We start from the raw sequence: 27755 nt of genomic DNA, 5'->3' as shown, positions 1-27755 counted from the left end.
CTCAGCAAGTATAATGTAAGTGAAATGTTGTCATAATGAGTGTATGAATATCTGGTTTTGAAGATAAACCTGAATGAATCCCAACTCCGTCACTTACTACCCAAGTTACCTAACACCTTTAAGCCTTCTCCCTCATCTGTAGATGGCAGGGGGCAGGTGTTGATAAATACCTCACAGAGGTAGCTGGGAAGGAAAACAATCATTGAGGTAATCTGCTTATGTTTCTCCCTTATTAGACTGTGAGCTCCCAAATGGCAGGGGCCTTGTCTGAGTCATCCCTGTGACCTAAAAACTTCCAGAACTATGTCCACTCCAGAGTAGCACTCCATCCAATTTCATTTGCCATTTTTCTGAACCAGGTTTCAGCTTCTTCTGCTCTAAAGAAATGATGTTTATCTTAGAGATTCTTTCTTATCTTGGAGTGTCTTTCTTGCGTCATAGGAGTTTATAAAACTGCTTATATTCCAACATTGATGGTAATCTCAGAGGAAAGTATATTTTGCTCCATTGTGACTTTTGCCGCTATTTGAGTTTTTGAGCTACACTTGAATAGATCTGAGCCAGATATAATTCCTCATTCTCTTCCATGTTAAATTTTACACACTGACAATTCAAGTGGCTTTGTAGTGGTGTATGGGTTTATTGCCATAAATATTGAAATAACATGAACAGCAATAACTTCTCTTACTATATCTGCCAGTGGCAGACTATAATATCACCACCAGAGCCCTTATCCCATTGTGCTTTAAACAGTGGTTACTTGTCTGTCTCACCACTGTAACCTTCCAGAGGCCAGGAAATGTATTTATTCGTTTTTATTCCCAGCACCCATGACAGCCCCTGGCACATAGAGAATATTTAATAAATGCTTCTTGAATAGATTAATGAGAGCTTTTGTGAATTTTATACAACTATGCAGAGGAGGTAACAGGTTAAGAGTGGTTCTAAAACAATCCCAATGTCAAACAACTTTAAGATGAGGGGTGAAATCCAATCCCAGGTCCACTTAAATCAGAAAGCCTGCAGATTTGGTTGTATTGGCTTTACTAAGGTTGAGGCTTAGAACACACCTCAACAATTATTAAGGGAAATATATAGAAAACCCACAGCTAACATCATACTCAATGGTGCATGATACTATATATAGAAAACCCTAAGGACTCCACCAAAAAACTACTAGAACTGATAAGTGAATTCAGTAAAGTGGCAGAATACAGTATCAATGTACAGAAATCCATTGCATTTCAGAGCACCTGGGTGGCTCCGTCGGTTAAGCATCCAACTCTTGATTTCAGCTCAGGTCATGGTTGTGAGTTTGAGCCCCATGTTGGGCTTTGTGCTGGCAGTACAGAGCCTGCTTGGAATTCTCTCTCTCCCTCTCTCTATGCCCCTCCCATGATCTCTCTGTCTCTCTCTCTCCCAAAATAAATAAATAAACTTAAAAAATTAAATCCGTTGCATTTCTATATACTAATAATGAAGCAGTAGAAAGAGAAATTAAGAAAAAAAATCCCATTTATGATTGCACCAAAATGATAAAATATCTAGGAATAAACTTAATGAAGAAAGTGAAAGTCCTGTACACTGAAAACTATAAAACATTGATGAAAGAAATTGAAAGTGACTCAGACAAATGGAAAGATATTCCACGCTCATGGATTGGAAGAGAAAATTTTGTTAAAATTTTCATACTACCCAAAGCAAACTACAGATTTAATGCAATCTCTAAAGTTCTTTACAGGTTTTGGATACTAACCCTTTATCAGATATGCCATTTGCAAATATCTTCTCCCATTCTGTTGGCTGCCTTTTAGTTTTGTTGATTATTTCCTTCGCTGTGCAGAAGCTTTTTATCTTGATGAGGTCCCAATGTTTCATGTTTGCTTTTGTTTCCCTTGCCTTTGGCGATGTGTCTAGTATGAAGTTGCTGCAGCTGAGGTCAAAGAGGTTGCTGGCTATGTTCTCCTCTAGGATTTTAATAGTTTCTTGTCTCATAATTAGGTCTTTCATCTATTTTGAATCTATGTTTGTGTAAGGTGTAAGAAAGTGGGAACTGGACCACTTTTTTACACCATACACAAAAATACACTCAAAATGGATTAAGGACCTAAGTGTGAGACATGAAACCATAACAACCCTAGAAGAGAGCACAGTCAGTAGTTTTTCTGACACTGGATGTAGCCACATTTTTCTAGATATGTCTCCTAAGGCAAGGGAAACAAAAGTAAAAATAAACTATTGGGACTACATTAAAATAAAAAGCTTCTGCAAAGCAAAAGAAACAATTAACAAAACTACAAGGCAACCTATGGAATAGGAGAAGATATTTGCACATGACATATCCAATAAAGAGTTAGTGTCCAATATATATAAAGAACTTATACAACTGAACACCCCAAAACCAAATAATCCAGTTTAAAAAATGGGAAGAAGACATAAACAAACCATTCTCCAAAGAAGATATACAGATAGCTAAACTAACACATGGAAAGATGCTCAACATCATTCATCATCTGGGAACTGCAAGTCAAAACTACAATGACATATGATCTAACACCTGTCAGAATGGGTAAAATGAAAAATGTAAGAAAGAAATGTTGGCAAGGATGTGGAGAAAAAGGAATCCCTATACACTGTTGGTGGGAATGGAAACTGGTGCAACACTATGAAGAATGGAAGCTCTTCTAAAAATTAAAAATAGAACCTCTATATGATCCAGTAGTCACACTACAGAGTATTTACCCAAAGAGTACAAAAACACTAATTTGAAAGGACATATGCACCACTGTGTTTACTGCAGCATTATTTACAATAGTCAAATTACGGAAGTATCCCAAGTGTACATCGATATATGAAGGAATAAAGAAGTGGTATATGTATACAATGGAATATTATTCAGCCATAAAAAATAATATCTTGCCATTTTCAAGGACATGGATGGAGCTAGAGAGTATAATGCTAAGCAAAATAAGTCAGAGAAAGACAAATACCATGATTTCACTCATATGTGGACTTTGAGAAACAAAACAAATGAGCTAAAGAAAAACAATGAGAGAAAGAGACAAACCAAAACCAGACTCTTAACTATAGAGAACAAATGGCTGGTTACCAGAGGAGAGCTGCGGGGGCTATGGGTGACATAGGTGAAATGGATTAAGAGTACACATATAATGATCACTGAGTAATGTACAGAATTGTTGAATCACTATATTGTACACCTGAAACTAATATAACATTACATGTTAACCAAACTGTAATTAAAATAAAATTTAAGAAAAATATAGTTACTAAGAGCTCTTTAATATTCTTTTTCCACAAAATGAAGGATTCCCCCAGCGAAAAGCCAGCATTAAGACCATAAAGAACAGAGCACTGAGCATAGTAAAATTTCTGCATTGGTCCAACACATCCTAAGATGATGTGACTGTCTGGAGCCAGTGGTTCCTAAAAACTAAGGACTTTAAATTTAGAGTAAGGGACTTGAAGTTTAAAAGAAAGGTACTTTCACGGAAACTGGGTCTTGGTTTTAGTCCTGGAGGTCAGCTGGAGGAGGAGTGAAGAGGATGGAGTTCTCTTGTGATTCACTGTGGATTAAGGGACTCCAGACTAATGGTGTGCTATAGGCAGTGCATACTGACTTTACTAGAGGTGATGATTAAAAATTAAATTATGTGAACTTACAATAAATTTCATTATATTAAAAAAGTACTCAAAACTTACTGCTTACTAATTCTTTTATTACAATTTATTATCGTCTATGTTCTTGAATTTATGTCTTTTGTATCTGTCTTGTGGACATGTTATATAAAGGTATACAACTACACATCTCTTTTTTAAAATTGATGTATAATAAACATAGTGTTATATTAGTTTCAGGTGTACAATATAGTGATTCAACAATTCTATACATTTCCCAGTGCTCACAAGACAAGTACTCTTGACCCTCTTCATCTATTTCACCCAGCCCTCACCTGCTTCCCCTCTGGTAACCATCCGTTTGTTCTCTCTAGGAATCTGTTTTTTGTTTGTCTCTTTTTCACTTTGCTTGCTCATTTGTTTTGTTTCTTAATTTCTAAATATGAGTGAAATTATATAGTATTTGTCCGCACATCTCTTCTTAGGTATGTATTCAATGACTTCACATTGGTAACCTGAAATAGGCAATTGTATGGGTATTTGCACCACACCATGGAGATCAGGAAATCAGGTTTAATTTATTGTTATGTTGATTGCCTAGAATTAAGAAAGTAAAGTAAAATATATTAATAATTCATATTAAACTGAAGTGTATTTTGTGGCTGTGGCCATTACAGTGTGAATAGAATAGCACCCAAAATTTAAGAACTAGTAGTTAGTGTTTCAAAGCTATTGTCCAACTCAGGCAAAGAGGTTGCTAGAGTCATTGATGAATTAGTGAAGTTCTGATATAGGTTGTCACCTATATTTGAATTTTCGTCTTACTCATTAACTTAAGTTAAAAAACAAAATTCATATTAATTATGTGCTGTCCCCAAAGGGTGGGGATTCTCAGCTGGCGACCTCAGTGATGGTGCTTGTGGTGCAGAGCATGACCTCACCTCCATTCCAGCTTGCTGAGAAATAAAGGTCTTATCTTTTACCTGCCAAAACAAAACAAAGATAAACAAACAAACAAACAAACAAAAAACAACGAAAATTCATGCCAGAACTGCACTTGGAGAGACATGTTAAATATTTATCAGTATATATCAGGCTAATAATTCAACTCCCCACACCCCACACCAAATGACCTGGCCTCCCAGTGTTAACTAGCTGTTCCAGAGGAGTGCAGGTGACATCTGAAGAGATGGTTAGATAAATGGTTTATAAGACCTCGAAGCAAAGTGTAGGAGTGGAGGACAAATGGAGGAAGGAGGTGGAGGTGATGGGGGGGTGGTTAGGCTATTTCTATGAGTACACATGTGTGAAAATATATATTAATGTTTACTTTGGATCTTGCTTATAAATGTTTGCTTATAAACATCAATGAATATTTTTTTCACATCCAAGAATATACATGTACACACATGTACACACACAGATATACATGTATATTTATATAGCATAAAAATATGGTAGATTTAATGGATTTTATTTATTCATGTTTAAATAGGTTAATATATGGGCATAGCAGCATGTACAGTGAATGTTTAATAATTCTCAAAAACACTGGCTAGTTCATCAGAGAAATGCAAATCAAAGCCACAATGAGATATTAAGCTATGCCTGTCAGAATGGCTAAAATGAAAAAGGCAAGAAATAACGAGTGCTCGTGAGGATGTGAAGTGAAGTAAAAGGAGCACTCATACACTGTTGGTGGAAACGTATATCGGTAAAGTCACTGTGGAAAACAGTACGGAGGTTCCTCAAAAAATTAAAAATAGAAATACCATATGATCCAATAATTTCACTACTGGGTATTAGAAAACAAAATAAAACAAAAACACTAATTCAGAAAGATACAAGCACCACTATGTTTATTGCAGCATTATTTACAATAGCCTAGAAATTGAAGCAACCTAAAAGTCCATCAAGAGACAAATGGATAAGGGAGATGTAGGGTGGGTATACAATGGAATATTACACAGCCATAAAAGGGATGAGATTGTGTGCCATTTGCCACAACATAGGTGGACCTAGAGGGCACTATGCTAAGTGAGATTAGTCAGACTGAAAAAGACAAATAGCCTATGATTTCACTTATATATGGAATCTAAAAAAACAAATGAACAAACAAAAAGCATAATCAGACCTATAAATATAGAGAACAAACTGATGGTTGCCAAAGAAGAGAGGGTAGGGGATGGGCAAAATGGGTGAAGGGGAGAGAGAGATACAGGCTTCTAGTTATGGAATGAATAAGTCACAGAAATAAAAAGGCACAGCATAAATAATATAGTCATGGATATTGTAATAGCGTTGTGGTGAACATAGCATTATATATAAACTTGTCAAATCACTATGTTGTACACCTGAAACTAATATGACATTGCATGTCAACTATACTCAAATAAAAAAATAAAGAAAGAAAATATGCAACAAAGAACCTTTTGGAGGTAATGAGTATATCGATTACCTTGATTGTGGTCAAGGTTTTACGGATGTATACATATGTCCAAATTCATCAAATTATATACATTAAATATGTGCAGTTTTTGTTTATCAATTATACTTTAGTAAAGCTTTTTAACAAAAATAAAGTATGTGGAGATATTTTATACTGGCTGATTTGTAGTGATGGGATAATAATTTTTTCTTGCAACTTTATACTTTTCTGTTTTTCCTTACATTGTATATTTGTTATTTTTGAAATCAGAAATATGGCCTTAATCTGTGTAAAAACAAAAACAAAAATAAAACATTGGTTAGTTGTTTCTTCACTCCTTTTTATTCAAATGATACATACATTTTTCTGAAAATTTTTTGCCATGGGCAAGAAATATCTGTATTTTAATTTATATACTTTATAAAGTCTGAATTTTTATCAAAATTCAATAGTAGTTTTATTTCAGTGCTTGGCACATCGTGGGTGCGCTACATGTATAGATACTTACTGAATATTGATAGATCAGATACCTTACTGAGAACTTGGGGTTCAGAAAGAATTGAATAGGGTCCTTACCGTCAAAATGCTTACAAAAAACAAGCAAATACAATTTATGATCTGATATTGAGGCCAGACTAGAAGTCTGTTCCTCATGTGCATCAAACTCTCTCTGACTTCCAAGACCTCATATATATTATTCTCTTTCTCTGGGAAATTCTAGTTCCACTTTCCACCTGACCAACTCCTATTTATTTGTTACGTCTCATATGGAAAGTCTCTTCCTTTGAAAGGCTATGGCTTGCCCTCATCTTGATATGTATTATCACGATGTTTTGAATTCCCGCATCACTGTGAGAACCTACTACAGTTTGTTGAAGTTTATTGTTTGGTTGTCTGTCTCCACCGTGAACTCCACAAAGACTAAGACCAGGTGTATATTGCAGGATCTATTTCAGGATTTGGCATACTAATGGGAGGCAGTGTGGTGACTGGAGGTCTCAGTTCATAGGATGATAAAAAGCAGAAATAATGCATCCATTAAAGCTGGATGAAAAGACACAGTTAAAGACCTGAAATTTACTGACAGAGGTTATTTTCTTAATGTATTAACTAGTGCAAGATTTTATTCAGTGAGAAAAGGGAAATGGGAAATAAAATCTGGGGGCAATGATTTTATGAAAGATTTCCTATTTCAGGACAAGAGCCACATAGAAAGAGACAGGCCTTCTTTTTCTGCTTGATACTGTTCTTTCTGGTACCCTTATTGTAGAGAAAAGCATTCCAACTACTGGGGTTCTTTCCCAGAGACTCTGGGGAGGAAAGCATCACCCATCCCCTTTGAATTTCTCAAGTGTTACAGTAAAATTATCCAATAATATGATGTTACTTACAATGTCCACCGGAGGGTGATGTGCTACTGCTGGTACCACCTTTTATACCATGGCCTGTGAGGACTAACTTTACTTATAATCTATCATTTTAAGAATACCATATAAATAAAAGAAGCCCTTTCTGTAGATGTGAAGGCATAGAGGAAAAGATGGAAATGGCACCCATCCTGCCCCCATTCCCCAGAATGGACTAGATTCCCTGGGGTCTTGGAATGCTTTCCCTACCACCTGATGTGTGACTAACATGGCACAGAGTTCATGGTTTCTCCTGAAATGTAGCTGGTCTCTCTCTCTTTAAAAAAAATTAATGTTTATTATTTTGAGAGAGAGAGAGAGAGAAAGAGAGAGGGGGAGGGGCAGAGAGAGAGGGAGACATAGAATCTGAAGCAGGCTCCAGGCTCTTAGCTGTCAGCACAGAGCCCCACGAAGGGCTGGAACTCAGGAACCGCGAGGTAATGGCCTGAATGGAAGTTGGACACTTAACCAACCGGGCCACCCAGGCGCCCCTACCTGGTCTCTTTATGTTCCTTTATATCTCATCCTAGAAATAGGACAAGATTAGGAAAGGAGAATTATTAACATGGAAATTTTAGAGATGAGGGCCCTGAAACTGAAGCCCAGAGAAAATCATTAACTGGTCCAAGAGTAGTGGCCTTTTTTCTGTGCTCCCTCAGCACCTTGTTCTTGTTCTAGCTACACTCTGTTTTAAGCTTGTGGTTGTCTCTCTCATCCACCAGACAGAAATGATAGGGGCCTAGGCACTGAATTTTGTTCACTGCTCTATCCTAGCATGGAGAGCAGTGCTGGGCACCCAGTAAGCATAAAAATGGGGTAAAGCTGGAGAGAAAATTGGGTCTGAGGTAGGGTAGGATGAGGTTCCATCTAGGGTGATTCCCCTATTAACAGCATATATGGATGAAGACAGGAACACGTTTATGAGGACCGAGAAGTGGATATTGTCTGATGGATCCATTAAAAGGGAATAGAACATCCTGTAGACTTGTGGCTTACTAATCCTTTTACCCCATTACTGGAATCTTCTGACTCTCACTTTAAGTAGCCAAAAAAATGGCACCTGAGAGAGTGCACATGGAAGTGTCTTAATCCTACAGCTGGATACAATTATGACTGTTGATTCTGTTTATCAGTGTCCTGATCTGATAAGGGCAATAACCACAGCAAGTTCTTGATGTGTGCTTGCTACGTGTCAGTCACTGTTCCAGATTATATTTATGACTTCATTCAGTCTTCACAGTGAAGGAGACTGTGGGTTTTTACAGATTTTACAAAGCCAGACAGCAGTAGGTAGAAGAGTTGGCATTTCAGCCCAGGCCCAAATGTCCAGTCCTTGCACTTTCCTTGAAGTAAGAGATGCCTAAAGCATGGCACACGGACCACGGTCAGTGTCCACGATAACTTTCATAATGCATAGACAAACATTTAATATACAGCTTGAAAGTGTATTATATTTTTTGCGCAACGGGGGAAAACAATCTAATACATAAAGCAACATTAAAGCCTTCTTTGGAAGTAGGGGAAAAAGACACTGACATCACACAACCTGTGCCAAAAACCCCTAAAGATTCCCTTAAACACCGCTCTCCTTTCCCCAGCATTCCTCATTGGTTCTAAGCTGCCAATTGATTCTCTTCCTCTCCAAATCTCCATCCTCAGATATCTGGGAGATATACTTTCCCCCAACGGCTTGTCCATCCTCAAGTTCTAGCACTGTCTCCCATCCCTTTTCACCACACAACTGTCCCCTACCTGCATTCTCAAACACTGAAGGCAGCCTAGGATCCATAAATGGTATGCAGGTTAATAATGCTCTCTGAAACTCTTGAACATGAGTTTTTAACAGATCAAACTCATGATTTGTACATGGCATAGAGAAGCAGAAAAGTCAATATTCACTTTGAAGAGAAGTCACTCTTAGAAAAAAAGCTATACATACATGAGTTCATTTGTACAGAAACACTGACGTGGTAGAAGCATGAAGTCTTGAGTCATTTTTTCCTCTATGGATCTCATCCATGCAATGGAATATCATATAGGTTTAACTCTAGGTACATTTATTTTCTGACCACCAAGATGACCGAATCTCCTGGGGGGCATATATGTATGTTCATCGTCTCTCTCTCTCTATTCTTTTTCTACCTCAACCCAACCTCTAGATGGTAAAGGGCTGGACCAAGCTATTCCAAATAACAAAGGAGGAGCTTCAGGAGTAGAGGTACATGTTAGGAAAACCAGGTCATAAATTCTCTTCTGCCAGTCTGGGGTGGGGGAATGATGATAAATGGGAGGTAAGGATTGAAGGATGATAGCTTCTCTGTGTGATGGCTGTCATGTTATTTGAAAAATACATGGAAACAAATGCCTACTTAGTTCATTTTTAATTTGTTGATAGATATGTCAAGTTAAACAATTCAGTGCATATTGTATGCACTTGTACAGAATACACAGACAGCAAGAGATGGAAAGAGCTCCAGGCCTTTTATCCAAGTGAGAGAACACTGAGAATATTTATTTGTACTTTACTCCTTCAAAATATTGTTATTATAGTGAAAAGTTGGGAAAAAAGGTAACCATCCATCAGAACCAACCATCCATCCATCCATCCATCCATCCATCAGAAAACAGGAAATCAATCCATCCATCAGGTTGGTTAAATGAGTTATGTAAGATCTACATTTTTTAATTCTATGAAGCTATTAAATGATGGTTTTTATACATATCATTTAACAAGAAAAGACACTCACCACCTATTGTCTGATAAAAATCTCAGGTATAAAGAAATTACATATAAATTAATGCTGATTTGTAATGTACAACATAGAGATACATACTTTTCAGTTATTAGGTACTCATTTCTGAACACTTTATCTGAATACTTAACACATATTCAAGATAGGAATTTCAAAACATTAAAGAGGGTGTACATACAGTCCACAGATATCTTTTCTCATTCTTGTCTCCCCATTCCCCTTCCCAGAGGCAGTTTCTAAAACAAAACCAAGCAAAATGGCAACATCATTTGAAAACATAGGTGCAATGAGGTATGTAACACTAATGAACCTTAAACCTACTATATACAAATACATTAAATAAACACTGTGACCGAAAATAACGCACATCCCTAAGTAGCGAAAACGTGAGGGCATACCTAACACACACAGGCACACAGATAATCAACAGAAAACATCCTCCTAAAGGTCTACAAAAGTGTTTAGATATAGTGAGTGGTCTTACATGCCAGATGCGACCATTAAAAACAATCTTGCTCACAATAGCACCATAACGGTACAGTACATATGAATAATCTGAAAATGATCTGTGAAAACTGTAGGAAGAATAATACAACTGAGTGTTATGCAAGGCGACCTGCAAAGGTAGAGACACTGCTTGCTGACTAGATTGAAAGATTAGGGCTGTTCACAGACACATGTGTGCTCAGTTTTTTGATTATAAGCAAGTCCGTTGAAACACACTGAGAGGGAAGGGGTGGAAGCTTGGCGCGACATCACGGGTTCCCCAGTCCAGAAACCGACCTCTTTCACACAGTAATTCCTTCACAAGCACTGAGGTGGCCCCCTCGAAGGGCACCGGGCACGTTTCAGGCGGGTGGCGGCCCCAGTCACTGCTCCTCTTCAGGAGAGGCAGGGGCTCACTCCGCAGACGCGTTCTGGATGGCCTTGAGCTCCTTCGTGGCCTCCTCCCCCCAGTTGCCACCGTCGACCTCCTCGATGACCACACTGCGCACGGTGCCCGCGTCCAGGCAGTGCGGAGCAACGCCGTAAACCCCGGGGTCAGAGACAGACGCGTGGAAACTCTGCACCCCGCACCTGCTGCAGAAGCTGTGCAGCGCTGGGTGCGTGTGGGATCGGTACGTGACGATGCTCTCGGCGCCCAGCAGGAGAGTGAAGCGCGAGGCCGGGACGAGGAAGTGCCGGTGCTGCTTCTTCCTGCACAGCCTGCAGCTGCAATCCACCACGCGCAGGTCTGCGGGGGCCCAGACGGCGAAGCGGACCGCGCCGCAGTGGCAGCCGCCGGTGTGGTACACCAAGCCGGGGTACTCGAAGGTGTCCAGCAGGAACTTGGCGGCGCCCTCGCAGCTGAGGCCCCGCCGCTTCCTGAACGTCTCCCAGCGCTCCCGCTGCGCGCCCAGGTCCATCTCGCCCAGGGACGCGGCGGGCGCCGGCGGCTTCGGGGCTGGTAGCGGGCCTCTGGAGGCTGCCTCCCGGGCTCGCCGCCACCAGCGCTTCCGCCGCAACCTTGCGGAATCCCGCCGGGCGGCCACCGGCTTCCTCCCCGCCGCGTGGCTCCCCACGCGGACTTGGAAAGGGGGGCGCCGCGCGCCCATGACCGCGATGGCTGCGCAGGCTGCGGCGGGATCCCCGGGCCGTTTTTGCCCCTGCAGCTGCTGGGTGTTTGCGCCGTTTCTCACTCTGCCCATGGCGCCGGCAGCCTTTCAAGCGCGTGCCCACCGCCCCTCGTTTCCTAGTAAGTTACCGAGCAGCCTCATTGCATCAGCCTGATTGGCCACTTGTTGAATATGATGTAGCGACCCTTCCTTTGACCCTATCAAAACAGCCTTTACTGGCCTGAAATTCTGGCTGAGCCTATCAGCTCCCTCTTCTCCTAAGTATTATTTTCTATTGTTCATTCAAATCAGAAGCCTACCCTTAAAATATTGAAACACTGAAAATGCTGCAGATCTTTTATCTAGCATGCATGTGGAAGCAGGCAGAACAATTTATAAAAAGCACTGTTCATCTAGTGTAGAAGAGACAAACTGAAATACAAAGTGTGTAGTGTGTAATTGTACTAATAAAAATGATGACCCACAGTACTATGTTACAACACACCAGTGGACTCAAAGAAAGAAACTGTATGTTACTTCAGTACAGGACAAGAAGGTCACTTGTGTAAGTGACATTTAAGAATAAGAGGTAAAAGAAGAAAAAATACATTAATTTGTCCATCTATACCAAGAAAAATTAACAGCTCTGACAAGCATGCATGTGAAGCTGCAACTTTGTTCTTTGGAGATTGATGTGATCATTTCGCCTGGCCAGAGGAGAGACCCCACAAAATGAGCATCGATCTTCTTACCTGAGGTGTATTCAGCACCTGGGAAAACAATGAGAAATCTTCCAAAAAGCGCTTCCTGAATTAGGTAGTGACATCTACACACACTGGCTACAAGCAGAGGTCTATCCATAGCTTAGGCTCAATAATTCTTAGCATTTTGTCATATATATCTACATTCATGCATGTGTGTATATATTTTCTGAAAAACATTTTTAAGTCATATATACACATCAATGCCACTTCATCTCTCAATATTTCAGCACTCATGTCCTGGGAATAAAGGCTGTGACAATAATTAATGGAAAACTTCACTGAAGTGGGCTGGGGATGCTGGAAGGGGAGGCTGGTAGGAAAATGCTACCATTCAGTGCCAATTATAGGAAGAATTGTCAATTACAGACCCCTAACAGAAGCATCTCAACAGGAAAGAATGGTCAAATGCAGGCTTAACAGGGAAAGATGTACATTGCATCTCCTACAAGAAATCCACTACCCCTGCAGCTCAGCCAACGAGAAATGGGTATCACCCTAAATCTTGCTTTTCTCCAAAGGACTTTTGTTCAAAACAATCCTTCCCAACTTCCTCCTTCTCCTTAATGTTACTCTCCTTTGTTTGTTGGACTTACCTACGGTTTTGCCATAGCTTGCTTGTCCTGGATTGCAATTCTCTGCTATTCCCAAATAAACCCAATTTTGCTACTAAAATAAATGTCAGCTTTATTTTTAAGGTTAACAAGGCATAACTTCTTGTATAGCCACAGTATCGTTATCACGTCTACAAATCAATAATAATTCCCCCATTTCATCTAACTCCCAATATATATACATATGTGTGTGTGTGTGTGTGTGTGTGTGTGTGTGTGTGTGTATTTCCTCAATTGTTGCCTAAATGTGCTTTATAAACAGTTTCCCCCTTAATGCAGGTTTAATTAAAATTCACACATTAATTTTGGTTATTTCTTTTTAGTCTTTTTAATCTGGAACAATCTCACTGTCATTTTTCCCATGACCTTGAATTTTGTTTTTAATTAACCAGGCCAGTCCACAAAAATAGACACACAGATCAATGGAGCATAATAGAAAACCCAGAAATGAACCCACAACTAATCTTCAACAAAGCTGGAAAGAATATCCAATGGAAAAAAGACAGTTTCTTCAACAAATGGTGTTGGGAAAACTGGACAGCAACATGCAAAAGAATGAAACTAGACCACTTTCTTACACCATACACAAACATACATTTAAAATGAATTAAAGACCTAAATGCGAGACAGGAATCCATCAAAATCCTATAAGAGATCATAGGCAGTAACCTTTGTGACATCTATAGCACTTTTTTCTAGATATATCTTCTGAGGCAATGGAAAAAAAACGAAAAATAAGCTATTGGGACTTGGAAAAACAGTATGGAGTTTGCTCAGAAAATTAATAACAGAACTACCTTATGATCCAGCAATTGCATTACCAGGCATTTACTCAAAGGACACAAAAACACTGATTCAAAAGGACACATGCACCTCTATGTTTATAGCAGCATTATCAACAATAGGCAAATTATAGAAGGAGGCCAAACGTCCAGTGACTGATGAATGGATAAAGATGTGGTATGTATATACAGTGGAATATTACTCAGCCATCAAAAAGAATGAAATCTTGCCTTTTGCAATGACATGGATGGATCTAGAAAGTATTATGCTAAGCAAAATAAGTCAGAGAAAGACACATACCATATGGTTTCACTCATATGTGGAATTTAAGAGACAAAACAGATGAACATTGGGGAAAAAAGAAAGGCAAACCACAAAACAGACTCTTAACTATAGAGAACAAACTGAGGGTTGCTGGAGGGGAGGTGTGCCAGGGGATGAGTTAAACAGATGATGGGGATTAAGGAGGGCACTTTATGTGATAAACACTGGGTGTTGTATATAAATGATGAACCACTGAATTTTAAACCTGAAGCTAATATTACGCTGTATGTTAATTAACTGGAATTTAAATAAAAAAAACTTCTAAGTTTAAAAAAATCACAATAATCAACCAGGCCAATCACTTACTGATTTTGCCTAATTTTTTCCCTACAGTGTCCTTTTTTAGATTGCTCTTCTACCCAATATTTTTCCTATACAGCTAAAAGTCAGGTCTAAAGGCTTGATTAGATTCAAGTTACACATTTTGGCAAGTATGTTGTTTTGGCAGATGTTGTATACTTCATATTGCATCACATAAGAGGTTCATGATGTCAAGTTATTCCAGTAGTAATGATACAAAATGCTATATCTTCATTAAGATAATGACTTTCAGATTTCTCCATTATGGAGGTACAGTTTTCCTTTTTCAATAAGCAAGTAATCTGAGGGGTGTTATTTTGACACTGTGTGAATATCTTGTTCCTTTTCAACTTTTGCCTAATTGTTTAGGAATCCATTGATAACTTTTGACTGAACCAGTCATTTCAGTGCCATTTGGTTATAAAATGGTGATTTTGTAATTCTAATTTTCCTTCTACTTTTATTAGCTGACTTTCATCCATAAACATGAACTTTCTCTTACCAAGTGTGGATGGACTACTGTTTCTCCCTTAAAGGCAGGGTATATACTTAATTCTTTGCCTTGAATTATCAGTTTGCAGAGTAAAGAGTAGGAGTAATAGTAACCTCCAATTCAATCATTTACAGTGAACTAATTTTTTTAGGGTCAAAGTATTCCAACTTTGGTCCATAGGAGCCTTTTCAAACTGGATCCTATGTCCTTTTACATTTCCCCATTAATCTTTGACCATTTCCTTATTTTTTGCAGCTAGATGCTCCACGCTCTCCTTAGACGTTTATACTCCCAGCCCTGGAATTACACATTTCTATAAAGAGCTCTGGTTCCTTTTAGTGGAGCATGGTATTTAGAACAATGCCTAGGCACATCATGACAGACTTATTATTGTTGAACTTTTTATTGAGATAATTATAGATATGCATACAGTTGTAATATATTATATATATTATATATGCTGTATATAATTATGTTATTATAATTATATATAATTATATATATTATATGTTATATATATATACAATATATATCGTATGTATTATATATATTATATACGGAAAGATCCCTTGTACCCTTTACCCAGTTCCCCCCAATGGTAGTATTTTACAAAACTGTAGTATGACAACTAGAATATTTTTATCGATAAAATTCACCAATCTTACTCAAATTTCCCAAGCTTTATGTGTAAGCTCTGACAGTTGGCCTTTCTTTTTGAAATGCAAGTGCCTTGACTTAAGCTTTGATTAATTGCCAAGTCATCTACATAAAAGAGGTATCCACTTTATTTTATTCTTTTTTTTTTTTTGCATTGGAGAATTTTTTAATCAGTCTGCATGTAGCGTATTTGAGGAGAGAAACCACAGTAAATACCTGTGCATAATTAACATAATTGCCAACATAATCAAATATCCCCTGCCATGAATATCTGCATCCCCGAGGGTCTCCAGTGATTGTGGTTGATTTCTGCCGCCCTGCCATTGCACATTTTCTGAATTCAGCTTTACTTTAGGTTTCACCAGGTTTTAGTTACACACTAAACTGTTAATTTTGATGACCTTGTTTCCCAACCAGCTAAAGTCATTGCTGCAACGTGACAGATGGATGACGAAGAAATTGCTGCAAGGTGGATGCAGGGGGAGCGATGGACAGAGGGCCTTTGCCATTGTGTGCACTGCCTCTGGGGCCTTTTCTTATAAAGGAAATCTTGATCTCTTGGTTATTAAGTAGATACCTCACTATTCATTTTCTTTGAGGTATCCACTTTAAGATGACTATCTTGAATAAACACAGTACCAGCTACAAGTCTAGATAAAAGCTGGGCTGCCCCCACCCCACCCCACCCCAGACTCCTTTGTTTTAGAGATCGTTTGGGCCACTTGTTTTTTCTCTTCCCATACTTTAATTTCCTGCTATTTTTTAACTTTATTAGTAATGAGTGAGCCCTGGAAACCTAAGGCCCCCACCCTACACCCCAATAAAAGGAGAACCCTAGGTCCTTACCTTCTCTCCCCTGACTCCCCATGACCTTGCTGTGATGCTCCAGATGTGTTATATAATTTCCAGAATGTGCAAGTAATAAACTTTTATTTTCAAAATTTCCTGATGGTTGTTGCTGAGGGCATCTTGCAATCTCTGTAAGAACAACAAGGGCCAGTCCAGCCACAACGTTGGTTATTGACAGACTGAGACTGGCACAAAACAACTTCTACACAGATCACATATATAAATTCATGTCCCATCATTGCAGTCAATAACCACTGGTACTACAAATGTATTCAACATTTCTAATGTTTTGTCATTTCTAAAATTTTATGTAAATGAAGTCAAATAGTATGTAGCTGCTTAAGACAGGCTTTTATTCATTTGGCATAATACTCTGTATCATCCAAGTTGTTTGGTGTATCAATAGTTAATTTTTTTATTGCTGAGTCATATTCCATGGTGTATATATAATACAGTTTGTTTAAGCATTTACCTGTTGAAGGGCATCTGGGATGTTTCCAATTTTTGGCTATGACAAACAAATCTATTATGGATATTTGTGTATAGTTGTCTGTGTGACCAAAAGTTTTATTTAAGATAAAGAGTGCGTTTTCTGGAACATATAGCAATAATTGCATGTTTAGCTTTATAAGAAACTTCCAAACTATTTTCCAGAGCGACTGTGCCATCTTACATTCTTACCAGCAACACAGAGTGATCCAATGTCTCCATATCCTCCCCAGCATATGATGTTGTCACTAACTTCTATTTTAGCCATTCTGATAGGTGTATAGCAATATCTCATTGTGTTTTTAATTTGAATCTGCCTCATGGTTAATGATATTGGACATCTTTTCATGTGCTTATATGCAATCTGTCTCTATATCCTCATGTCTTTGCCCATTTTCTAATTGGATTTTTGTTGGTTCTTCTTTGTTTTGTATTTTTACTGTTGGGTTTTGAGAACTATTTATATATTCTTGATAGTAATTCCTTGTTGGAGGCTTGATTTGAAAATATTTTCCTCTAGTCTGCACTTATTTTTTAATCCTCTTTACAATGGGTTTTGCAGAGTAAAAGTTTAATTTTTATGACATCCAATTTATCAATTTCTCCTTTATTGATCATACTTTTGCTGCCAGGCCTAAGAACTCTTTGGACCTAAACCCCAAATATTTTATGTATTTTTCCCCTTAAAGTTTTAAAGTTTTATATTTAAGTCTGTAATTCACTTTGAGTTAATTTTTATATTAAGTGTTAGGTTTAGATCAACATATATTTTTTTGACTATGGATGTTCAATTACCTCAGTGCCATTTCTTGAAAAGGCTATCCTTTCTCCACTGAACTGTTCTTGCACCACTGTAAAAAAACAAGATAAACATATTTGTGTGGTTCTATTTCTGGGCTGTCTATTCTGCTCCACTGATCTATGTGCCTATACCTGCACTAATACCACACAGTCTTGAGTAGTGTAGCTATATAGTAAGTCTTCTTATCACACAAAGTCATTCCTGACTGACACTTTATTCTTTTTCAAGATTATTTAAGCTATTCCAGGGCCTGTGACTTTTCATATCAATTTTAAAATAAGTTTGTCCATGTGTACAAAAATCCTGATGGAATTTGGATATTAAATTGTGTTACATATTGGGGCACCTGGGTGGCTCAGTCGGTTAAGCGTCTGACTTCAGCTCAGGTCATGATCTCGCGGTCCGTGAGTTCGAGCCCCGTGTCGGGCTCTGGGCTGATGGCTCAGAGCCTGGAGCCTGCTTCCGATTCTGTGTCTCCCTCTCTCTCTGCCCCTCCCCCATTCATGCTCTGTCTCTCTCTGTCTCAAAAATAAATAAACATTAAAAAAATTAAAAAAAATAAATTGTATTACACCTATAGATCAATTTGGAGAAAGTTGACATCTTTACTATATTGAATATTTCTATCTTTGAACATAGTATGCCTCTCCATTTGCTTAGTTCTTTGATTATTTTCATCAGTATATTGTAATGTTCAGTATACAAATACCGTACATGTTCTAAGTGCATACCCAAGTGTCTTAGTATGCTTGGGCTATCATAACAAATTACCATAGGCTGTGTGGCTTAAAGAACATAAATTTATTTTCTCACAGTTCTGAAGCCTGGAAGTCTGACATCAGGGTGCCACCAGGATTGGGTTCTAGTAAGAGCTTCTCTTCAAGTGCTCACATGGCATTTCCTCAGTGCATGCATGTGGAGGGAGGAAGAGAGAGATCTTCCTTTTCTTTTAAGGCCACCAGTCCTATTGGATTTGGACTCTATCTTTATGACATAATTTAACCTTAATTACTTCCTAAAAGCCTTATCTCCAAATAAAGTCACATTGGGGGTAGGGCTTCAATGTATGAATTTTGGGGAGTGGGGCATAATTCAATCTATAGCACTAAGTAATACATTTTCTTTAAAGTAATTATAAATGGAATTGCATTTTTAATTTGGTTTCCACATCTTCACTGTTACTTTATATAGAAATGGGATATACTTTAATGTGTTGGTATTTTAACCTGTGACATGGCTGATCTCAATTACACTAAATACTGAGATTTTTCTTTTGCAGTAAATACTGGGACTTTTTAATAGATTCCATGTAATTTTTATATAAACAATCATGTCATCTGCAAATAGAGGCATTTTTATTTTTCAATCTAATTTTCTATTTTTTTTCTTTATCTTGCCTTATTGCACTGGGTAGAATTCCAGTATTATGTTGAGTAAGTGGTAAGGACATAAATCCTTACCCCTTTGCCAATTATAGGGGGAAAGCGTTCAGTCTTTCGTTATTAAGTATGATATTGGAAGTAGGTTTTTTGTAGATGTTCTTTACCAAATTTAAGTTATCCTATTTCTTGCTGAGGGTCTTTTTTGTTTGTTTTCAGGTTTTTTTATTGAAATATATTTGACATATAACATTATGTAAATTTTGGGTGTACAACATGTTGACTTGATAAATTTATGTACTGTAATATGATTGCCACTGTAGCAATAGTCAGCACCTCTATTGTGTCCAACATTGTCATTTCTTTTTTAGTGGTGGGAATAATTAAAATCTAGTCTCTTGTTAAGTTTGATGACTATAATATAATATTGTTGTTTATATTCACTATACTTTGCTTTTGATATCTAGGACCTATTTATATACTAGTTGTATATTTGTACCCTTAAACAACATCTCCTAGTCTCCCATACCTAGCCCCTGGTTACCACCATGTTTCTCTCTGTTTTTACAAGTTTGGCCCTTTTAGGTTCCACATATAAATGATATCATACAGTATTCATCTTTCTGTGTCTCATTTATCTCACTTAATATGATGTCCTTAGGGTCCATCCATGTTGTTGCCAATGGCAGGAGTTCTTTCATTCTTACAGCTGAATAATAATACTATAAACATATATATTACATCTTCTTTATCCATTATATACATAATATTATATATATATATATATAACAGATATATATATATATATATATATATATATATATATATATATATAATTTTACATCTTCTTCATCCATTTATGGGCACTTTGGTTGCTTTCATATCTTGGCTATTGTGAATAATGCTGCAAAAAAACATGGGAGTGCATACATCTCTTTGATATCCTATTTTCATTTCCTTGGGTATATACCCAGAAGTGTAATTGCTGGATGATATGGTAGTTTATTTTTTAATTTTATGAGGAAACTCCAGTGCACAGAACTTTGAGCAATGCAGCCGTTTGTCCATTTTTCTTGGAAGGAGAAATGGTCACTTCATGGGCTATGGCCAAAGTTTGACTGGATGGTCAGGGATTCAGAAGGAACATGGAAAATTGTTGACAAGGAAATTTGGGGAAGATGCATGTGGATAAACATTTCTGAATGGGTGAAAATGCAAAAATATTTGTGTCTCATGTTAATGTCCTCTTGAGGATAACCTCAGAAAAGAATAACTTTAATAACCAGATGGATAGGATGACACATTTTGTGGCTACCAGTCAGCTTCTTTCACCAGCCACCGTGTCATCTCTGCCATTGCTCACAAGATCCATGAACAAAGTGGCCATGGTGTCAGGGATAGAGTTTATGCCTTGGCTCAGGAATATGGACTTTTACTCACCAAGGTAACCTGGCTAGAGCCACTTCTGTGTGCCCCAAATTCCAGCAGCAAAGAGCAATACTGAGTTTCCAATATTGGACCATTCCCCAGGGTGATCAGGAAGCTACCTAGTGGCAGGTTGGTTATATTATATCCCTTACATCATGGGAGGAGCAGCATTTTGTCCTTCCTAGAATAGACACTTACTCTGGATACTGATTTATGGTTCCTACATGCCACGATCCTCCCAGAACTACCATCTGTGGACTTAAAGAAATCCTTATCCACTCTCACGGTATACCACACAGCAATGCAGTTATTCACTTCACAGCAAATGAAGTGCAGCAGTGGGCCCATGTTTATGGAATTTATTGGTATTACCCTGCTCCCTACCATGCTGAACCAGGTACCTTAGAATGGTGGAGTGGCCTTTTGAAGACTCAATCACAACTCTAGGTAGGTGGCAAAACCTTGTAGTGCTGGAGCAAGTTTCCCCAGAACGCTGTATATGCTCTGAATCAGTGTTCAAGATATGATACTTGTTCTCCCATAGCCAGGATTCATTGGTCCAGTAATCAAGAGATAAAAATGAGAGTAGCAACACTATAACCCCTACTTACCCACTAGCAAAATTTTTGCTTCCTATAATTGTAACCATATGCTCCACTTGCCTACAGACCTTAGTTACAAAGGGAGGGCTGCTTTCACCAGGAGAAAAAACAATGATTCCATTGAATTGGAAGTTAAGACTGTCACCTGGCCACTTGAATGTCTCATGCCTCTGAATAAATGGGTAAAGAAAGGAGTTACTGTGCTGGCTGGAGTGATTGGTCCTAACTGCTAAAAGGAAATTGGTCTGCTATTCCACAATAAAGATAAGGAAAAGTATGTCTGGAATACAGGGCATAACTTTGTATTACCATGCTCTGTGATTAAGGTCAATGGAAACTTATGCAACCCAATCCAAGGAGGACTACTTATGGCCCAGACTCTTCAGGAATGAAGGTTTGGGTCACTCTACCAGATAAGGAACCAGCTGAGGTGCTGGCTGAAGGCAAATAGAATATGGAATGGGTAGTGGAAGAAGGAAGTTACAAATACCAACTATGACTATATGACCAGTTATAGAAATGAGGACTATAATTGCCATGAGTGTTTCCTCCTTGTTTTGTTATGAATATGTTTGTGCATGTGTATTAAAGATTTTTTAATGTTTAATTATTATTAAGAGACAGAGACAGAGCATTAGCATGGGAGGGGCAGAGAGAGGGGGAGACACAGAATCTGAAGCAGGCTCCAGGCTCTGAGTGGTCAGCACAGAACCCGATGCGGGGTTCGAACTCACAAACTATAAGATCATGACCTGAGCCAAGGTCGGATGCTTAACTGACTGAGCCACCCAGGTGCCCCTAAAATATCTTTGTTTTCTTCCTTCTCTTACCCCCTTAACATAGAACATAAGATGTATTGGCTTTATGTAGCAGTATTTAAGAGTTTTAAATTTTACATCATGGTATTTAGGTTATGAGTAATCAAGGAGAAGAGTATATATCACACAAGGAATTTGCAACCTTTTCTGGTGAAAAAGTGCATTTTCAGTTGCATGCAGCATAACTTTATTATGTTAAGTAGAAGGATAGCATTGTTATTTTCTTTATTTGGAGATTAAGTATGGTTTATTAAGGAGATGCATACAGGTGCCAAGTTTGCAAGAGGTGGACTTGTAGTGCTTGATTTTATGTGTCAACTTGAAGGATTTTTTGAATGAGATTAATATTTAAATCAGTGAACTGTGAGTAAGCAGATTTTCTTCCATAATGTAGGTGAGCCTCACCTAATCAGGTGAAGGCCTGACTAGAACAATAAGACTGGCAGCCCAGAACAAGAGGGAATACTTCAGCAGATTGCTTTTGGACTTCTTATGCACCATTGGCTCACCTGGGTCTCCACCTGCTGACCATCAGAATGGAACTGCATCATCAGCTCTCTCATGTCTCCAGCCTGCCAGCCCACATTGCATATTTTGGACTTGCTGGCCTCCATAATTACATCAGCCAATTCCTTGTAAGTCTGTATATATACACATCCTTTTGGTTCTGCTTCTCTGGAGAACCCTAGTATAAATATTTTGTCAGTTTCACAGTCTTTTTCCTCTCCTTCTGGGACTCCAAATTTATGAATATTAGATTTTTTGTTACCCCCCCCACAATTCTCTAATACTCTGTTCACTTCCTTTTTGTTTCAATAATGTTTTTTCTTCTCATTAGGTTGAGTAAATTTTATTGGTCTCTTCACAGGCTCACAGATTCTATTTTCTGTCATCTCTGCTCTACTATTGAGCCCATCCAGTTTAATTTTTGTTTCATTATCATGTTTTTCAGTTATATATTTTTTATTTTTTTATATAAATTGTATTCCTTTGCTGAGGTTTTGTTTCTTTTTCTTTTGTTTTAAGCAAAATTTTAATTACTTTTTGAAGCAGTTTTATAGTGGCTGTTTTAAAATCTTTATGAGATTATTCCAATATCTAATTAATGTCAGTATTTGGTGCCATTTTATTGCTTTTTCTTATTAAAGTTTTTATCTTGCTGATTCTTGGTATAACAAATGATTTTCAATTATATTTTGAACATTTTGAGCATTAGATTAAGAGATTCTTTATCCTATTTATAGCTTTTATTTTATCAGGCAATCACCTTGTGTAGTGTATAGGTTCTGGCCTACTTTTGTAGACTGTAGCTTCAACGGCAATTTAGTTTCCTGAGACGTTACAATGCTATTTTGATTGGTTTCATTCTTCTGGCTTTGCTTTAGTTCCTACTGGTACCACATGCAGAGAAAGAAGATGCTTCCTTCATCTCCCATTGCAGTTAAGTGAGTTGTGGGGAATTTGGCCCCATGAGACAGAAAGCATTTCCCCTAACCTGTTATCTAGCTACTTAGTGCCAGTGGGCTTCCCACTCTATCTCTGCTGGCATAGTCAAAGATGGGCTGCCTTCTGCCATTGTGTGGAGGACCAGGAGCCTTGGGTCTAGGTGGAAGGTCAGGAGACCCTGGTCTAATTCACCATCTGCTACTGGGTATAGAGCCAGGATGTACCCAGCATGGGTACCTTCACCCATTAGGTGAAGGGCCAGGACATACTGGAACTAGGTGGTTGTCTGTTAGTGAGTGAAAGATTAGGAAACATTGGCCTTGGACTGTCTTGTGCAATTGGGTAGAGGACTTAGAGACACTAAACCAACTAGCATTACCATTACAGATGGAAGAGCTCATCTGCAAGCTCCCAATGTGGGGCAGGGAATGTGTTGGCCTTCCCTGGGTTCAGTTGTTATCGCTTAGGGAAGATCAGATTCTGCTGTTGCTTCTGGCTGGTGTGGAGCATGGGGGATGGGTAGTTTTCTTCCCCCTCCACAGCTCTTCTGGTGAAGCTACTGCAGGCAGATGACAGCTGCTGCCACTGGGTATGGATCTTCCTGCTAAGTCTTCCCTTTCCCAGATTTTTGTCTAGGGAGGGAAGGCTTTTCTTTTCCTTTTCCTTTTTTGTTTTTGGATAATTTTTTGGTCAGTGCCTGTTGGCCATGTCATGGTTGTAGACTACTTAGGCACCCAGTCTAGGATATGTAGGTAATATAAAGAAAACCCAGGGAATTCACTGTGGTGTAGTTCTTCAAGTCCTGAGGTCCCTATTCAGTCTACATTCTTTTTTTCTTTCACAGTCTGTTGAATTATCTCCAGGGTAACTGGTTGCATTTACAGAGGAGGTTCGGGGAATGTGAGCCCATGGCTTTGTCCAAGAACTAGACTATACTGACTAATTTTTGACATATTACAGTGTAAATATATTTGTTCTCTACTTGGTTACATTTCTGGTTCCAGCTAAGAAGGGTTATGAAAACTTTCTTTTTAGACAAAATAAACCCTCAGTTCCAAAGGGTAATTGCTCCTGGAATGCAAGTGGAAATCAGTAGTAAGTCATACAAGAAATATCTAAAAATATTTTAGTTCAGTTATTCAGAGTCTGTTTTACTCCATCAAAATGGAAAAACCAAGATTCAACTAATTTTCCAAGTATTATGCTACAGCTAGTATATTTTTATTAAAACACTTGTAGCTTCAGGGCATAGTAAGGCTGGAAACACAGAATGTAATTAAAATGGTTCTATCCCAGTTGCAATGAGAACATCTGGCACCCAGATCATTGTTCCTAATGAAAGGAATCAGGGCTCTTTGGACAAATCATTGATTTCAGAGATGGAATAAGGAAGGTATAAGATTAGTGTGGAAGATCTTAATGGAATAGAAAGTAAGGAAGTGCTCAAAAAATGATATGGTCTTGTCAAAACAACACAGAAAACAGCTTGAATAGGGCTCAAACTGTCTAAACCTGTACAATTTGAGACTAGAGTAAAAGATGATATATAACATTCTCCAGGATAGATCATATGTCACAAAGCAAGTCTTAAGAAATTTAAGAATATTAAAATCATATCTCGTATCTTTTCTGACCATGATAATATGAAACTACAAATTAATAACAGGAGGAAAATAGAAAAATCCACATATACATGAATATTAAACAACGTGCTCCGGAACAACCCATGTGTCAAATTAGGAATCAAAAAGGAAATTAGAAAGTATCTTCAACAAATGAAAATGAAAACAGAACATACTGAAATATATAAAATGCAGCAAGAACATTTCTATTTTTTTTCCAGTTTATTCTTTGTGGTTACAATTTGCATTTTCCTTTTTTTAAGTTTATTTATTTATTTTTGAGAGAGAAGGTGCGAGTTGGGGAGGAGCAGAGAGAGAAGGAGAGAAAGAATCCCAGGCAGGCTCCACACTGTCAGCACAGAGCCTGACTTAGGGGCTCGAACCCACAAATTGTGAGATCATGACCTGAGCCAAAGTCGGATGCTTAACCAACTAAGCCACCCAGGTGCCCCCTGTATGTTCTTATTTTTAAATTTTAATCCCAGTGTAATTAACATACAGTGTTATATTAGTTTCAGGTATACAATACAGTGATTCACCTGCAACCATTCAATTTCAGTAACCATACAGTAATCCAGTGAGTGGAAGGATCACAGTTCCCTATGGGTTAACATTTAAGTTACCATTTTTCCCTATTACAAAGGAAAAAGTTTTATGAACTAATACATCTGAAAGGATTTGTTCATAACACAAAATGCTTCATTCAGAAAGAACCCAGATTTCTCTTCATTATTTCCTTCTTTTTAGTGATTTCTTAGTTGTTATTTTAATTCATTAGTTAACAGAGTGTTATATTAGTTTAAGGTGTACAATATAGTGATTCAACACTTCCGCACATCACCCAATGTTTATCACAAGTGCACTCCTTAGTCCCCATCACCTATTTAACCAATCCCTCACCCACCTCTCCTCTGGGTAATCAATTTGTGTTCTATAACTAAAAGTGTGTTTCTTGGCTTGTCTATCTCTCCCTCTCTCCTTTCTTTCCATTGCTCATTTCTTTTGTTTCTTTAATTCAACATATGAGTGAAACCATGTGGTATTTGTGTTTCTCTTACTTGTATGGCTTAGCATTTACTCTCTAGCTCCATCCATGTTGTTACAAATGACAAGACTTCATTTTTATAGCTGAATAGTATTTAATATATACTATTTTTTGTTTATCCATTCATCAATCAATGGACACTTGGCTGCTATCATAATTTGGCTACTATCAATAATGTTGCCATAAACATAGAGGTGCATGTATCATTTTAAATTAGTGTTTTTGTATTCTTTGAGTAAATACCCAATACTGAAATTGCTGGATCATAAGGTAGTTCTATTTTTAACTTTTTTAGGAACCTCCATACTGTATTCCACAATGGCAGCAACAGTAGGCATTCCCATCAACAATGCACAAGGGTTCCCCTTCTCCACATCCCCACCAATACCAGTTGTTTCTTGTATTGTTGATATTAGCCATTCTGACAGGTGTGAGGTGATTATCTCATTGTGGTTTTGCATTGTATTTGCATTGCAGAAATTTGCATTACCCTGATGATGAATGATGTTGAGCATCTTTTCCTGTGTCTGTTAGCCATCTGTATGTCTTCTTTGGAGAAATGTCTATTCATGTCTTTGACCATTTTTTTAAGTTTATTTATTTATTTTGAGAGACAGAGACAGCATGAGTGGGGGAGGGGCAGAGAGATGGAGAGAAAGAGAATCCCAAGCAGGCTCCGCATGGTCAGCACAGAACCCAATGCAGAGCTCAAACTCACGAACCATGAGATCATGACCTGAGCTGTAACCGAGAGTCAGATACTTAACCAACTGAACCACCCAGGTGCCCCTCTTCTGCCCATTTTTTAATTGGATTGTTTGTATTTGGGGGTATTGAGTTTTAGAAGTTATTTATATTTTGGATACTAACCTTTTATTCAGATATGTCATTTGCAAATGTCTTCCTCCATTCCATAGGTTGCCTTTTAGTTTTGTTAATTGTTTCCTTTGCTGTGCAGAAGTTTTTATTTTGATATAGTCCCAATTGTTCATTTTTGCTTTTGTTTCCCTTCCCTCAAGAGACATATGTAGAAAAAAGTTGCTATGGTCAATGTTAGAGATGTTACTACCTGTATTCCCTTTTTAGATTTTCATGGTTTTAGGTCTCACATTTAGGTCTTTCATCCATTTTTAATTTACGTTTTCCATGGTGTAAGAAAGTGGTCCAGTTTCATTCTTCTGCATGTAGTTCTTCAGTTTTCCAGCACCATTTGTTGAAGAAACAGTCCTTTTCCCATTAGATATTCTTTTCTGCTAAAGATTAATTGACCATATAATTGGGGGTTTACTTCTAAATTTTCTATTCTGTTCTATTGATTTATGTGTCTATTTTTGTGTCAATACCATACTGTTTTAATTACTACAGTTTTGTAATATTACTTGAAGTCCAGAAGTGTGATGTTTCCAGCTTTGATTTTCTTTTTCAAGATTGCTTTGACTATATGGGATCTTTTGTGGTTCCATACAAATTTTAGTATTGTTTGTTCTAGTCCTTTGAAAAATGCTGTGGGTATTCTGATGGGATT

The 27755-nt window shown here is 37.9% G+C and overlaps 1 protein-coding gene across 1 annotated transcript; it reads right to left on the bottom strand.

The window, feature by feature from the left end:
• Positions 1–11007: 11007 nt before the first annotated feature.
• On the bottom strand, positions 11008–12040 carry LOC109261079 (centromere protein V-like protein 3). The gene has a single exon (XM_053891616.1). The coding sequence runs from the start codon at positions 11909–11911 to the stop codon at positions 11123–11125; it is 789 nt and encodes a 262-aa protein (XP_053747591.1). The 5' UTR covers positions 11912–12040; the 3' UTR covers positions 11008–11122.
• Between the last annotated feature and the right edge of the window lie 15715 nt (positions 12041–27755).

Source organism: Panthera pardus, unplaced genomic scaffold (assembly GCF_024362965.1).
Source record: "Panthera pardus isolate Hobbes unplaced genomic scaffold, ASM2436296v1 HiC_scaffold_27, whole genome shotgun sequence".
Lineage (NCBI taxonomy): Eukaryota > Metazoa > Chordata > Mammalia > Carnivora > Felidae > Panthera > Panthera pardus.
This window is presented reverse-complemented; position numbering and strand designations above follow the sequence as displayed.